The sequence below is a fragment of the Oncorhynchus mykiss genome, chromosome 8, assembly GCF_013265735.2.
Source record: "Oncorhynchus mykiss isolate Arlee chromosome 8, USDA_OmykA_1.1, whole genome shotgun sequence".
NCBI classification, from domain to species: domain Eukaryota; kingdom Metazoa; phylum Chordata; class Actinopteri; order Salmoniformes; family Salmonidae; genus Oncorhynchus; species Oncorhynchus mykiss.
Window position 1 is genome coordinate 20,886,725 of NC_048572.1, and position 13,603 is coordinate 20,900,327.

The 13,603-nt window shown below is 43.1% G+C and overlaps 1 protein-coding gene across 1 annotated transcript in view; it reads left to right on the forward strand.

Moving 5' to 3' along the window:
* Window positions 1–13,603, forward strand: part of LOC110529582 (mannosyl-oligosaccharide 1,2-alpha-mannosidase IA) — a 166,845-nt gene that overhangs the window by 61,211 nt on the left and 92,031 nt on the right. Inside the window, exon 3 of the mRNA XM_021611921.2 lies at window positions 1,422–1,537. Coding sequence (XP_021467596.1) covers window positions 1,422–1,537 — 116 coding nt within the window. The remainder of the gene's footprint in view (window positions 1–1,421; window positions 1,538–13,603) is intronic.

The window sequence follows — 13,603 nt, forward strand, 5'->3', positions numbered from 1 at the left end:
GTCAGGATGGTATAATGTCATCTAGCTAGTGAAGTAAAGTCTGGTGGCCAAGAGCCTTGCCAAAGCATCAGCCCACTGTGAAAAGACTTAGAAACCCTTGCTAGTACTCTCTCGCTCTGTTTCCACTCTCTCTTCCACAGACATCCTCCTCGACCAGGTAAAAACCTGACAGAATAGCCAAAGGTGCTCTGTGAGACTTGCATTTGTTCATATGCCTGACGTTGCACAGAGATAAACAGAGGTTGCCTGAAGCGATATTCCAGCGCAGCAGGAGATATGCTCCGCTCTTTGAATAAAACAGCACACTTCCAGTTCCAACACCCGGCTGCCCTGGACCTTTCAAATAACATTTTATTTGTCACATGCTTCGTAAACAACAGGTGAAATGCTTACTTACTACGGCCCTTTCCAACTATACAGAGCGAAAGAAAAAAAAAATGATAGAAAAGTGAAACTCTTAATAAGATACACGATGAGTAATGATAACTTGGCTATATACAAGGGTTACCAGTACCGACTCCATGTGCAGGGGAACGAGGTAATTGAGGTAGATGTGTACATTTAACTAGGAATAAGGTGACAGATAGTAAACAGCAGCAGCAGTGTATGTGATGAGTCAAAAAGGTTAGTGCAAAAAGGGTCAATGCAGATAGTCCAGGTAGCTATTTGGTTAACTATTTAACTAACTATTTAGCAGTCTTATGGCTTGGGGGTAGAAGCTGTTCAGAGTCCTGTCGGATCCAAACTTGGTGCATCGGTACCGCTTGCCGTGCGATAGCAGAGAGAACTGTCTATGACTTGGGTGGCTGGGGTCTTGGATCATTTTTAGAACCTTCCTTTGACACCACCTGGTATAAAGGTCCTGGATGACAGGGAGCTCAGCCCCGGTAATGTACTCGGCCGTACGCACTACCCTCTGTAGCGCCTTGTGGTCGGATGCTAAGCAGTTGCCATACCAAGAGCTGATGCAGCAAGTCAAGATGCTCTCAATGGTGCAGCTGTAGAACCTTTTGAGGATCAGAGGACCCGTGCCAAATCTGTTCAGCCTCCTGAGGAGGAAGAGGTGTTCTAGTGCCCTCTTCACAAATGTGTTGGTGTGTTTGGATTGTGATAGATCCTTAGTGATGTGGACACAGAGGAACTTGAATCTCTCGACCGATTCCACTTCAGTGAATGGGCGTGCCTAGACCCTCTGTTTCCTGTAGTCCACGACCAGCTCCTTTGTCTTGCTGACGTTGAGGGAGAGGTTGTTGTCCTGGCACCACACTGCCAGATCTGACCTCCTCCCTATAGGCTTTACCTCTGGTCTTAATCACAGAACCATGACTCTGACTGTGCTGTTGTTCCACCAATACAATATGTTGCTATGAGAGGAAAATATGATGTTAGTCCTAAAGGCTTTGTTTTGTTTGCCTTCCCAGGGAGCATAAAAGGAGCCACCATCGTGGATGCTCTGGATACCCTGTACATCATGGAGATGTTTGAGGACTTTGACATGGCCACAGAGTGGGTGGAGAAGAACCTGGACTTCAACGTGGTGAGTATAACCATTAAACATAAAACACCCATTGTCTGCTAGCTAGTAGGACTATAGAACACCCATTGTCTGCTAGCTAGTAGGACTATATAACACCCATTGTCTGCTAGCTAGTTGGACCATAGAACACCCATTGTCTGCTAGCTAGTAGGTCCATAGAACACCCATTGTCTGCTAGCTAGTAGGTCCATAGAACACCCATTGTCTGCTAGCTAGTAGGACCATAAAACACCCATTGTCTGCTAGCTAGTAGGACCATAGAACACCCATTGTCTGCTAGCTAGTAGGTCCATAGAACACCATTGTCTGCTAGCTAGTAGGACCATAGAACACCCATTGTCTGCTAGCTAGTAGGTCCATAGAACACCATTGTCTGCTAGCTAGTAGGACCATAGAACACCCATTGTTTGCTAGCTAGTGGGTCCATAGAACACCATTGTCTGCTAGCTAGTAGGACCATAAAACACCCATTGTCTGCTAGCTAGTAGGTCCATAGAACACCATTGTCTGCTAGCTTGTAGGACCATAGAACACCCATTGTCTGCTAGCTAGTAGGTCCATAGAACACCATTGTCTGCTAGCTAGTAGGACCGTAGAACACTGATTGTCCGCTAGCTAGTAGGACCGTAGAACACTGATTGTCTGCTAGCTAGTAGGACCGTAGAACACTGATTGTCTGCTAGCTAGTAGGACCGTTGTTAGTGTTTAAATACTGGAGAGTTGAGACCCAATCACGGACGCTGGACAGAGTGGATTTCAGTTGTAACAAAAGACAGTTTTAATGAGTCAAAGATATCTTGTCCCGCAGTTTTACGTGCACGGACCTAGTTCACATAACTTGGCAAGGAGTCAGGTGAAAAAGAGGCCTTATACAACGGTTACATTCATTTTTATACATAGAATAAAGTAGGTGGAGTCTTGTCGTTTCGGTCTTCTTGACTGGTCGGAGGGTTGGAGGCGGGCCTTGCTCTAGCCAGAGCAGAAGCCCCATTGGTGCACAGCAGAGCCTTATCCTGAGCATCCGACCAATAGAGGGGGTCAGTCTTGTGGCTGGGTGTATGTGTTCTTGCGACGGAATGTCTTTGTTTTATATGAGCTATGTGTATGAATATTTATATAACACCGTAGAACACTGATTGTCTGCTAGCTAGTAGGACCATAGAACACCCATTGTCTGCTAGCTAGTAGAACCATAGAACACCCATTGTCTGCTATCTAGTAGGTCCATAGAACACCCATTGTCTGCTAGCTAGTAGAACCATAGAACACCCATTGTCTGCTAGCTAGTAGAACCATAGAACACCCATTGTCTGCTAGCTAGTAGCACCATAGAACACCCATTGTCTGCTAGCTAGTAGGACCATAGAACACCATTGTCTGCTAGCTAGTAGCACCATAGAACACCCATTGTCTGCTAGCTAGTAGGACCATAGAACACCATTGTCTGCTAGCTAGTAGCACCATAGAACACCCATTGTCTGCTAGCTAGTAGGACCATAGAACACCCTTGTCTGCTAGCTAGTAGGACCATAGAACACCCTTGTCTGCTAGCTAGTAGGACCATAGAACACCATTGTCTGCTAGCTAGTAGCACCATAGAACACCCATTGTCTGCTAGCTAGTAGGACCATAGAACACCATTGTCTGCTAGCTAGTAGCACCATAGAACACCCATTGTCTGCTAGCTAGTAGGACCATAGAACACCCTTGTCTGCTAGCTAGTAGCACCATAGAACACCCATTGTCTGCTAGCTAGTAGGACCATAGAACACCATTGTCTGCTAGCTAGTAGGACCATAGAACACCATTGTCTGCTAGTTAGTAGCACCATAGAACACCCATTGTCTGCTAGCTAGTAGGACCATAGAACACCATTGTCTGCTAGCTAGTAGGACCATAGAACACCCTTGTCTGCTAGCTAGTAGCACCATAGAACACCATTGTCTGCTAGCTAGTAGCACCATAGAACACCCATTGTCTGCTAGCTAGTAGGACCATAGAACACCATTGTCTGCTAGCTAGTAGGACCATAGAACACCCTTGTCTGCTAGCTAGTAGCACCATAGAACACCCTTGTCTTTTTACTTTGATTAATTTATCCTTTATTTAGCCAAGGAGGTCACATTGAGATTCACATGTCTTTTCCAGGTGAGCCCTGGCCAAGCAGCATTCATACAGTTCCATATGAGACAGAACACAACATAAAACACAACAATGAATGGAAGTTAAAACAAAGAGCTTAAAAGAGCAGGATTATAAACGTGCAATTTGTGATCAGCAGCCCTCTGATCTGTGATTTTAAAATGTATCAATCGGAATAAAATGATTTAGTTCCAGGTCCTTCTGCAAAATTTCCAAAATTATGGGCCAGCAAAACTGAAAGCACTCTTACCAAACTCTGCTAGTAAGTCACCCACTGACATTCACAAGGACAGGAGATCTACAATCTGATTGGTTAGGCGGACCCCACTGTAATCAGCATGGAGAGAATACAGGGACACTCAAGGTGACTCCAGGTAATTGGGCCTTGATGAAGTGCTCTGTTTCAGACAGAACAGTTAAAGTACTCGCCTGGAAGAAACTACTGTTTAGAGTGGCATATGTCTGTAGAAGTGGACTGAATGAAGTAACCTTGATTCCACTGTGTGGGGTAGGGAGAAGGAGAGAGCACTTAACTCTGATACCTTCTAATCAGTCAATTTAGACCTGACTCATCAGTCTGAAGGTAATGTGCTTTAGGAGCTAAGACTTTGTGGGTCTGTCAGGTAGAACACATTGCCTTTCTCAAGCCATTCGCTGTCTCTTCCTGTCTCTAATATTCAACAATACAGTTTTCCCTTCAGACAACTCCCACACATGGAAATGAAAGAGATGTCTAAAACTATTTGAAAAGTCTGTCTCTGACATTGTCACACTAATTAGAAAAACTTTGCAATCCACCATTATTTATATACCTATGAAATGATGATATTGACAATGGTGCTCACTAGTGCTTCTGGACCAAATGTTATCAATAATGCCCAAATAACCCTGTAAATCAACTCCCTAGTCTATTGGAATGCAATCATTTGTATTTGCATAATGCCTTGCACCACTCTCAATTGCATTTGATCAACTCTAATGCAACTCTAATCTAGTGTAAACTCAGCATTGGTCATGCCTCAACAATTTGTGATTTCTTAGCAAGTTATTTTCTTGGTTTATTTTACGTCAATAAAAGAAATGGCCCCACTTGAGAAATGTCAAACTGCAATTTGTGCAATTTTAGTATGTGAACAACTGAACCATCCCATATCCCTATAATGCAATTTTGCGATAAATTGAATACCAGAGATTATAAGGAAGGTTATAGCACAAGGAAATGTGATGACTCATCAAATTAAAAGTTGTTGACAAACTTTTCCACTTATACCGTTATTAAGCCTAGTCTCTGTGTGAAATGATTGTTCAATACTAGCATGGATTAAGGAGGGGTGGTGATGGCGCTGCAGAACTTGAGGTTAAAAAAAACACCTTCAGTCCTTTTACTTTGATGTCTCCTCTGTCTTCTTAGATCTTGCCCATGTTGGGGGAACCAGATTCATTATTTATTCCCCTTGGAGAACCCTCTCGTTAAGAAGCACTAAATTCTTGTCCACCCTTATGCTTTTCTAACGGAGGGAGAGAGAGAAAATAGCATAAGTGATCAGAAGCTTTCATAAAGAGTGTTAACAAACTTTTAATTGAAAGGCTTTGGCTTCACTGCCCTCCAGCAATTCCAACAATAAAGGAGCCTACAAAAGCCCTGGTGGACCAGGCATTAATATTCACTTTGTCTCCTGAATACAGAATCATCTAAATCAAAGATTGATACAACCCCCTCCTCTCCAGCTCCTCCCCTTGCAATATTGTCTTAACATGGATGGAGTGGTCTGGTTTTCCATTTGGCCCTCCATCCCGCCTGACTGTGGTATTAGTGAGGAGCCATGACTGGAATACTGAAAGACAGGAGCTAACCACTGCATCTCCTGATGCCTCTGTTCAATACAGATTCACTGGAACAGGGGAGATGTCTCAGAGTTTAATGTTCAGGTTTCAAGACAAGGTCGTGGGGATCCCTGAATGACACTTGTCTTGATTATCTAGCCAATTGACATTGACAAGCAAGGCATTGGTAATTCAAGTATTGCTGAGCTCCCCCAGTATTTGATTCATGTCATGCCCTGTAAATTGATTTTAAAAAGTATTTTATTAAACGAAAAGCCCATCCGTTGTAGGCTAGCCACTGCCTTGCCCTCTGAACCAGGGTCCCTCTCCTGCCATCGCTCCTCTTTGTGTGTTACACTTTAATAGGCTGTGCCCCAGCGCACCCACTCACTCTGACAGACGAGCACGACGGATAGACAGACACACAAGGTCAGAATATAAAGCGGGTCTGGTCAAACACAACACGCTAACCAGCTCGGACTATAATGGCCAGGGACAACTTTTCTTTCACTCTCCCATCAGTCCTGCCGGGAAGAGATGAAGAGCGAGAAAGCAAGCAAGCCCCTGGTGCCCATCTTTATTTGCCTCTGCCTTGTGCCTAGATGCTTTGTGTTGTGGGCTGCTGTGAAAGGCAAGGCCAGTGCAGGAACAAAGGCAGAGGTTATGTATTATGGAAGGGCCCTCGCTCCACTTTCAGCCTGAAGGCAGGATCTGTGTAATGACTGCACAGCCTTGCTGGACATCGGCCTGCATGCTAACAAAAGGGAGACATTTTCTAGCCAGAGGTTTGAGGTAGATGCAGCGCAGGTAGATCCTGTCGCTCTCACACACACGCACACAGGCACAGCATCAGCGGATGAGTATTACTAAGAGTCTTCTGACAGCTGATCCACAGACATGGCAGCATGTTATTTGTGTAGCAGTGTAGCCAGGCTTAGTAAGTGCATTTGTGCATCATCTCCAGTAGTCTGTTTTCACTGCTGCTCTTTGTGACCTCGCAAGGGCTTCCTTGAGGGGATTTTACTGTCAGAGTATTACTGTTGTTGTCATTCACTGCCATTGCTCTCAGCATTGTGATAAGAAGGAGCTCAGCTATACAGTACCTTAGCTCTAGAACCTCTACACTAGGTTCTATCAGAGAGTAAGATGTTGCCTACAGCTCTGCTTCTAGCTCCTAAGCAACTTTGCAGTATTTTAATTTTGTGTTATTTCTTACATTATTAGTCCAGAATTGTTTTTGTGTTATTACATACTGCAATACAGCAGGATATCAGAGTGGCGGTAACTCACCAGCATTGCGACTAGGAATACGACTTTCCAGAATTGTATCCTTTTGTTCGTACCCCCCAGGGCAATTTAACTTAATCCAGAAGCTGCTCCAAAACACTACCGGCTGAGAAGAAGCATTCGGAGTGAACTTCTAGTCCGACTCAGGAGGAGTGCACACCATCCACAGCTTCTGAGCATATTTCTCACTAATGTTCATTCTCTGGATAATAAAGTAGACGAGCTCAGGCTGAGGATCTCCTTCCCGAGAGACATCAGGGATTGTAACATACTCTTGTTTCACAGAAACATGGCTCTCTCTGAATATACTGTCCCCGTCCATACAGCCAGCTGGATTCTTAGTACATCACGCAGACAGGAATAAAGAACTCTATGGGAAGAGGAAAGGCGGGGGTGTATGTTTCATGATTAACTACACATGGTGTGATTGTGATAACATACAGAAACTCAAGTCCTTTTGTTCACCCGACCTAGAATACCTCACAATCAAATGCTGACCGTATTACCTCTCAAGAAAATTATCTTCGGTTATAGTCACAGACGTGTATATCCCCCCTCAAGCAGATACCATGACAGCCCTCAAAGAACTACACTGGACTTTATGCGAACTGGAAACCACATATCCTGAGGCCGCATTTATTGTAGCTGGAGATTTTAACAAAGCACATTTGAGGAAAACGCTACCGAAGTTCTAGCAACACATTGACTGTAGTACTCGCGCAGGTAAAACATTGGACCACTGCTACTCAACTTTTTGAAATACCTACAAGGCCCTCCCCCGCCCACCCTTTGGCAAATCTGATCACGACTACATTTTGCTCCTCCCTTCCTATAGTCAAAAACTCAAACAGGAAATACATGTGCTAATGTCTATTCAACGCTGGTCTGACCTATCGGAATCCATGCTTCAAGATTGTTTTGGTCAAGCAGGTAGCTTCTGAGAATAACACTGACAAATACACGGATACGGTGACTGAGTTCATCAGGAAGTGTATAGGAATTGTTTTACCCACTGTGACTATTAAAACCTACCAAAACCAGAAACCGTAGATAGGGGGCAGCCTTCACGCAAAATTGAAAGCGCGAACAACTACATTTAACCATGGCAAAGTGACTGGGAATATGGCTGAATACAAATAGTGTAGTTATTCCTTCCGTGTAAGGCAATCAAACAGGCAAAATGACTGTACAGAGACAAAATGGAGTCGCAATTCAACGGCTCAGACACGATACGTACACTACCGTTCAAAAGTTTGGGGTCACTTAGAAACGTCCATGTTTTTGAAAGAAAAGCAAAAAGATTTGTCCATTTTAAAATAACATCATATTGATCAGAAATACAGTGTAGACATTGTTAATGTTGTAAATGGCTTTTGTAGCTGGAAACTGATGATTTTAATGGAATATCTACATAGGCGTACAGAGGCCTATTATCAGCAACAATCACTCCTGTGTTCCAATGGCATGTTGTGTTAGCTGATCCAAGTTTATTATTGATCATTAGAAAACCCTTTTGCCTTTGTTAGCACAGCTGTCAACTGTTCTGATTAAGGAAGCAATAAAACTGGCCTCCTTTAGACTAGTTGAGTATCTGGAGCATCAGCATTTGTGGGTTCAATTACAGGCTCAAAATGTCCAGAAACAAAGGACTTTCTTATGAAACTCGTCAGTCTATTCTTGTTTTGAGAAATGAAGGCTATTCCATGCGAGAAATTGCCAAGAAACTGAAGATCTGGTACGATGCTGTGTACTACTCCCTTCACAGAACAGCTCAAACTGGCTCTAACCAGAATAGCAAGAGTAGTGGGAGGCCCCGGTGCACAACTGAGCAAGAGGACAAGTACATTAGAGTGTCTAGTTTGAGAAACAGACGGCTCATAAGTCCTCAACTGCCAGCTTCATTAAATAGTGCTCGCAAAACACCAGTCTCAACGTCAACAGTGAAGAGGCGACTCCGGGATGCTGGCCTTCTAGGCAGAGTTGCAATGAAAAAGCCATATCTCAGACTGGCCAATAAAAAGAAAATATTATTATGGGCAAAAGAACACAGACACTGGACAGAGGAGGATTGGGAAAAAGTGTTATAGACAGACAAATCTAAGTTAGAGGTGTTCGAATCACAAAGAAGAACATTCGTGAGACGCAGAAAAAATGAAAAGATGCTGGAGGAGTGCTTGACGCCATCTGGGGACTGCATTTAGAGTTTTTTGAGGGAGAAAATGCCTAAGTCAGTCTGAGCCCAGGCTGTTGCGGTGACCACACCGGCGGTCACGAGTCTTGAAGGCAGTCAAATTTCACACGGTCGTTCCACATGACCGCTCTGATGCTGCTGTTGGTCATTACTAGACTACAAACTTGCTAACTGCCTGGTACTCAGCACTCCATTGTCCCTCTAATCACTCTGACATCAATGCAAGTGTGATCAAAAAAGTAATCAAACACTTCATGAGAGCCCATGAGCTCATGTTGCGTAACATGTCTTTAGGCTCATTTTGTAACACCATGCCATTATTATTTCAATTAAAAACCATTATTTATAACCTTGTCAATGTCTTGACTATATTTCCTATTCATTTTGCAACTAATTTCATGTATGTTTTCATGAAAAACAAGGACATTTGTAAGTGACGCCAAACTTTTGAACAGTAGTGTATATGGCATGGTCCACAGACAATCACGGACTACGAAGGGAAAACCATCCACGTCACGGACACTGATGTCTTTGCTTCCGGACAAGCTAAACACCTTCTATGCTCGCTTTGAGGATAACACAGTGCCGCCTACGCGACCCGCTACCAAGGACTGTGGGCTCTCCTTCTCCTTGGCCGGAGAAGACTTGAGTAAGATATTTAAGTGTGTTTACAGACATATTCAATCTCTCCCTATCCCAGTCTGCTGTCCCCACTTGCTTCAAGATGTTCACCATTGTTCCTGTACCCAAGAAAGCAAAGGTAACTGAACTAAATGACTTAACGCCCCATAGCACTCACTTCTGTCATCATGAAATGCTTTTAGAGGCTAGTTAAGGATCATATCACCTCTACCTTACACCCTAGACCCACTTCAATTTGCTTTACGCCCCAATATTTACACAGATAATCGCACTGCACACTGCCCTATCCCATCTGGACAAGAGGAATACCTATGTAAGAATGCTGTTCATTGACTATTGCTCAGCATTCAACAGCATAGTACCCTCCAAGCTCATCATTAAGCTCAGGGCCCTGGGTCTGAACCCCGCCCTGTGCAACTGGGTCCTGGACTTCCTGAACACAGGGACCCCACAAGGGTGCATGTTCAGTCCCCTCCTGTACTCTCTCTTCACCCATGACTGCGTGGCCACGCACGCCTCTAACTCAATCATCAAGTTTGCAGACAACGCGACAGTAGTAGGCCTGATTACCAACAATGACGAGACAGCCAACAGGGAGGAGATGAGGGCCCTGGAGAGTGGTGCCAGGAAAGTAACCTCTCACTCAACGTCAACAAAACACAGGAGCTGATCGTGGACTTCAGGAAACAGCAGGGGGAGCACGCCCCTATCCACATCGACGGTACCGCAGTGGAGAAGGTGGAAAGCTTCAAGTTCCTCGGCGTACACATCACTGACTGTCCACCCACACAGACAGTGTAGTGAAGACACCTAAAACCCTCACAAACTTTTACAGATGCACAATTGAGAGCATCCTGTCAAGCTGTATCACCGCCTGGTACACGGCAACTGTACCACCCGCAATAGCAGGGCTCTCCAGAGGGTGGTGCGGTCAACCCAACGCATCACCTGGGGCAAACTACCTGCTCTCCAGGACACCTACAGCACCCGATGTCATCAAGGACATCAACCACCCAAGCCATGGCCTGTTCACCCCACTACCATCCAGAAGGTGAGGTCAGTACAGGTGCATCAAAGCTGGGACCGAGAGACTGAAAAACAGCTTCTGTCTCACGGCCATTAGACTGTATAGGCTGCTGCCCTATATACATAAACTTGGAATCACTGGCCACAATAATAATGGAACACTAGTCAGTTTAAGAATGTTTAAATAATGTTTACATACGGCATTAATCATCTCATATGTATATACAGTATTCTACTCTAATGTATTTTAGTCAATGCCACTCCAACATTGCTCAATCTAATATTTATGTCTTTCTTAATTCCATTATTTTACTTTTAGATTTGTGTGTATTGTTGTGCACTGTTGGAGCTAGGAATACAAGCATTTCGCTACACCTGCGATAACATCTGCTTGATATGTGTATGTGACCAATACAATTGATTTGATTTCATCATTCCATCCTTCCATTCCCTCAGCCCATCTCAGTTATTTTCCCTAGTGTCTTTTGTAATTTTTCAGTGGAAGAGGAGCTCATTCATTTAACATAGACAGGGAGTATAATTGATAAGACTATAACATCACATCTGATTCAGGTTGAAGTTAGGCCTGACTAGAGTTTTCAGTAGATGGTCATGATACGGAGGGCTGTGGGTTGTCACATGGCTGAAGAATGAATGGTGTTCAGTCAGACACTCACCCTACTTTACCACCATATTAACAGTGAGGGTTTAATGAACCACGGTTCAGTACAGCCAAGTTTGGCCCCGGTGTTTATGAAGTCTTCCATCAAGACATTGCATATTTACACAAACAGCAGCAGTACCTCTTCAGACATTGGAGAATTCAACAATGACTCGTGCCAAGATACCGTGTGTGAGACTGCTTTGGTTTCACTGTAATAGATGTAAATTCAAATTGTGCAACCTGTAACATCTGGTCTGAATACGTTGAGGTTGTCAGTTTAAGTTATTTTGGTGGTCTAGATTTGATCCCTTTTTACGGAGTTCACACGTTTTGTACAATACAGTACAATCACATTTTGATGTTCTTCGTGTATTATTTTTTTTACCTCATCAGTATCCTTAACTTTCCATTTTGTGGAATTGAACCCTGGGTGCAGTGCAGCAGACTGTCATGAAATCCTTTTGATTCTTTGGCTTCACTGAAGTCCTTGACTGAGGGCCAGAATAGCTCTCTAAGGTCTCTTAGAGTGGAAAGCACCCCAGCTACATAGAGCAGTGTCCTCAGGAGAGTTCAACCCCTCCTCACAACAGTTCTTATTTCCACTGAGGTGTGCCAAGTCATTCGGTTCATAGTCAGGGGAAAAACACTTAATTCCAGCAATGAAAAATGCCTTCCCATTAAACAACTGCCACCTGTCAAAATGTTAAGTCATTAACACACCATTGATAATGCGAACAGAAATATGATGAATTTGGGTTTCACAGTCCACAGGTTTGGACTAAATACATCAGATTTAATTATAAGGTTGTCTGCTGGCCTGCTGTTAAATTAAATTGCCTGCCTGTCACACGTTCTCTACTATTGAAGAATATAAGTTACAGAATCTCTCCGGACCAGATTAGTTTACTCATGATAAAACTGTAATTGAAATACAGAGTCATGCTACGCAGAAGCCTTTGTATGGGAAAATCTAAGAGATAAAGCTTTACAATTCAACATAAAAAATACATGTTTACAAATGTTCTGTTGTTTGTCCCAAAACAAATAGTCTGCAGGAAACAAATAACCCATGGTAAAATGAGGGCAAAAAAGTCTTAACTACTGATATTTCATTGTTATTCGGTATAATTACCATGCGTGGTCATTGAGCCTCTCTCCCCCCCATTAGGAACGGAAGTTTCTCATATTGTGGAAAGATAAAGTTTAGTCCAATGTAAAAAGCACCATTTTTATTTAAAAATGTTTTATGTGGTACACTCAAAGTAGAGGCAATAACATGAACATTTCCTCTCAGTAAAACCTCAAGGAATAAGCACATAATAATATGATTAACTTAAGTATTTGATGGCCACTCTACATGATCTATCATATAAAGCAAAGGGCTGGAAGTTAGAATGAGGTTATGAAAACCATCATTTCTCAGTATTAAAAGAATAGCAATTTATCCTGGATAGACAGGCTCCACATGCTTCTTTTCAGAGTAATGACAATCTACATGAGGAATGGGTAATAAGCCTGCCTATTCCAATGGAGAAAACCAAGCCTTGGGCCCTTCGAAGGGAATTGGGCTGAGTGCAGGTCTGTGTTTGGGCAAGACGGTGTTCCATACCAGGAAGGCATCTTATCACCTCTTCATATTGCTTAAATTTGTTGGTGGCAACTCATGCTTCCCAGCTTGACCTTGAGATGAAATAACACACGTAAATTGAACCCAGTGTGGGTAGTTTCTGAATTATAGATAACTTTTCCCAGTGTTGTTTAGCCTCAGCTCTGTGTGAGCTCTGTGGAAGTCTGTTCTCTGACAGACCCTCCTCTTTGTGTTCTATTTTAACTATGGGGATAGTGGACCACACTATTGTATCGATACAGTTGGTTAAATGTTTGTTGTAACATTAGGTAGTTGACTCTAAAATGACACTTTTTGATCACTTCTCTGATGTACTGTACAGAGTCCTCTGTAAAGTCATGGGATAAGGATGTTGATACCTCAGTGGGTCCTCAGCTATAGCCCACATCTATATACATTTTATTATTTAAAAAATTGGTGGGACCCAATCATTCTGCTGGTGCCACCAACTGAAAGAGTTAGTGTATGTCTGCAGTGTTTACATTCAGTGTGTGATGCGAGGATATTCCTACTAGAGGTCGACCGATTATAATTTTTCAACGCCGATACAGATTTATTGGAGGACCAAAAAAAGCCGAAAAAATGTATATATTTTTATATATATATTTATTTATTTATATTTATTTATTTGTAATAATGACAATTACAACAATACTGAATGAA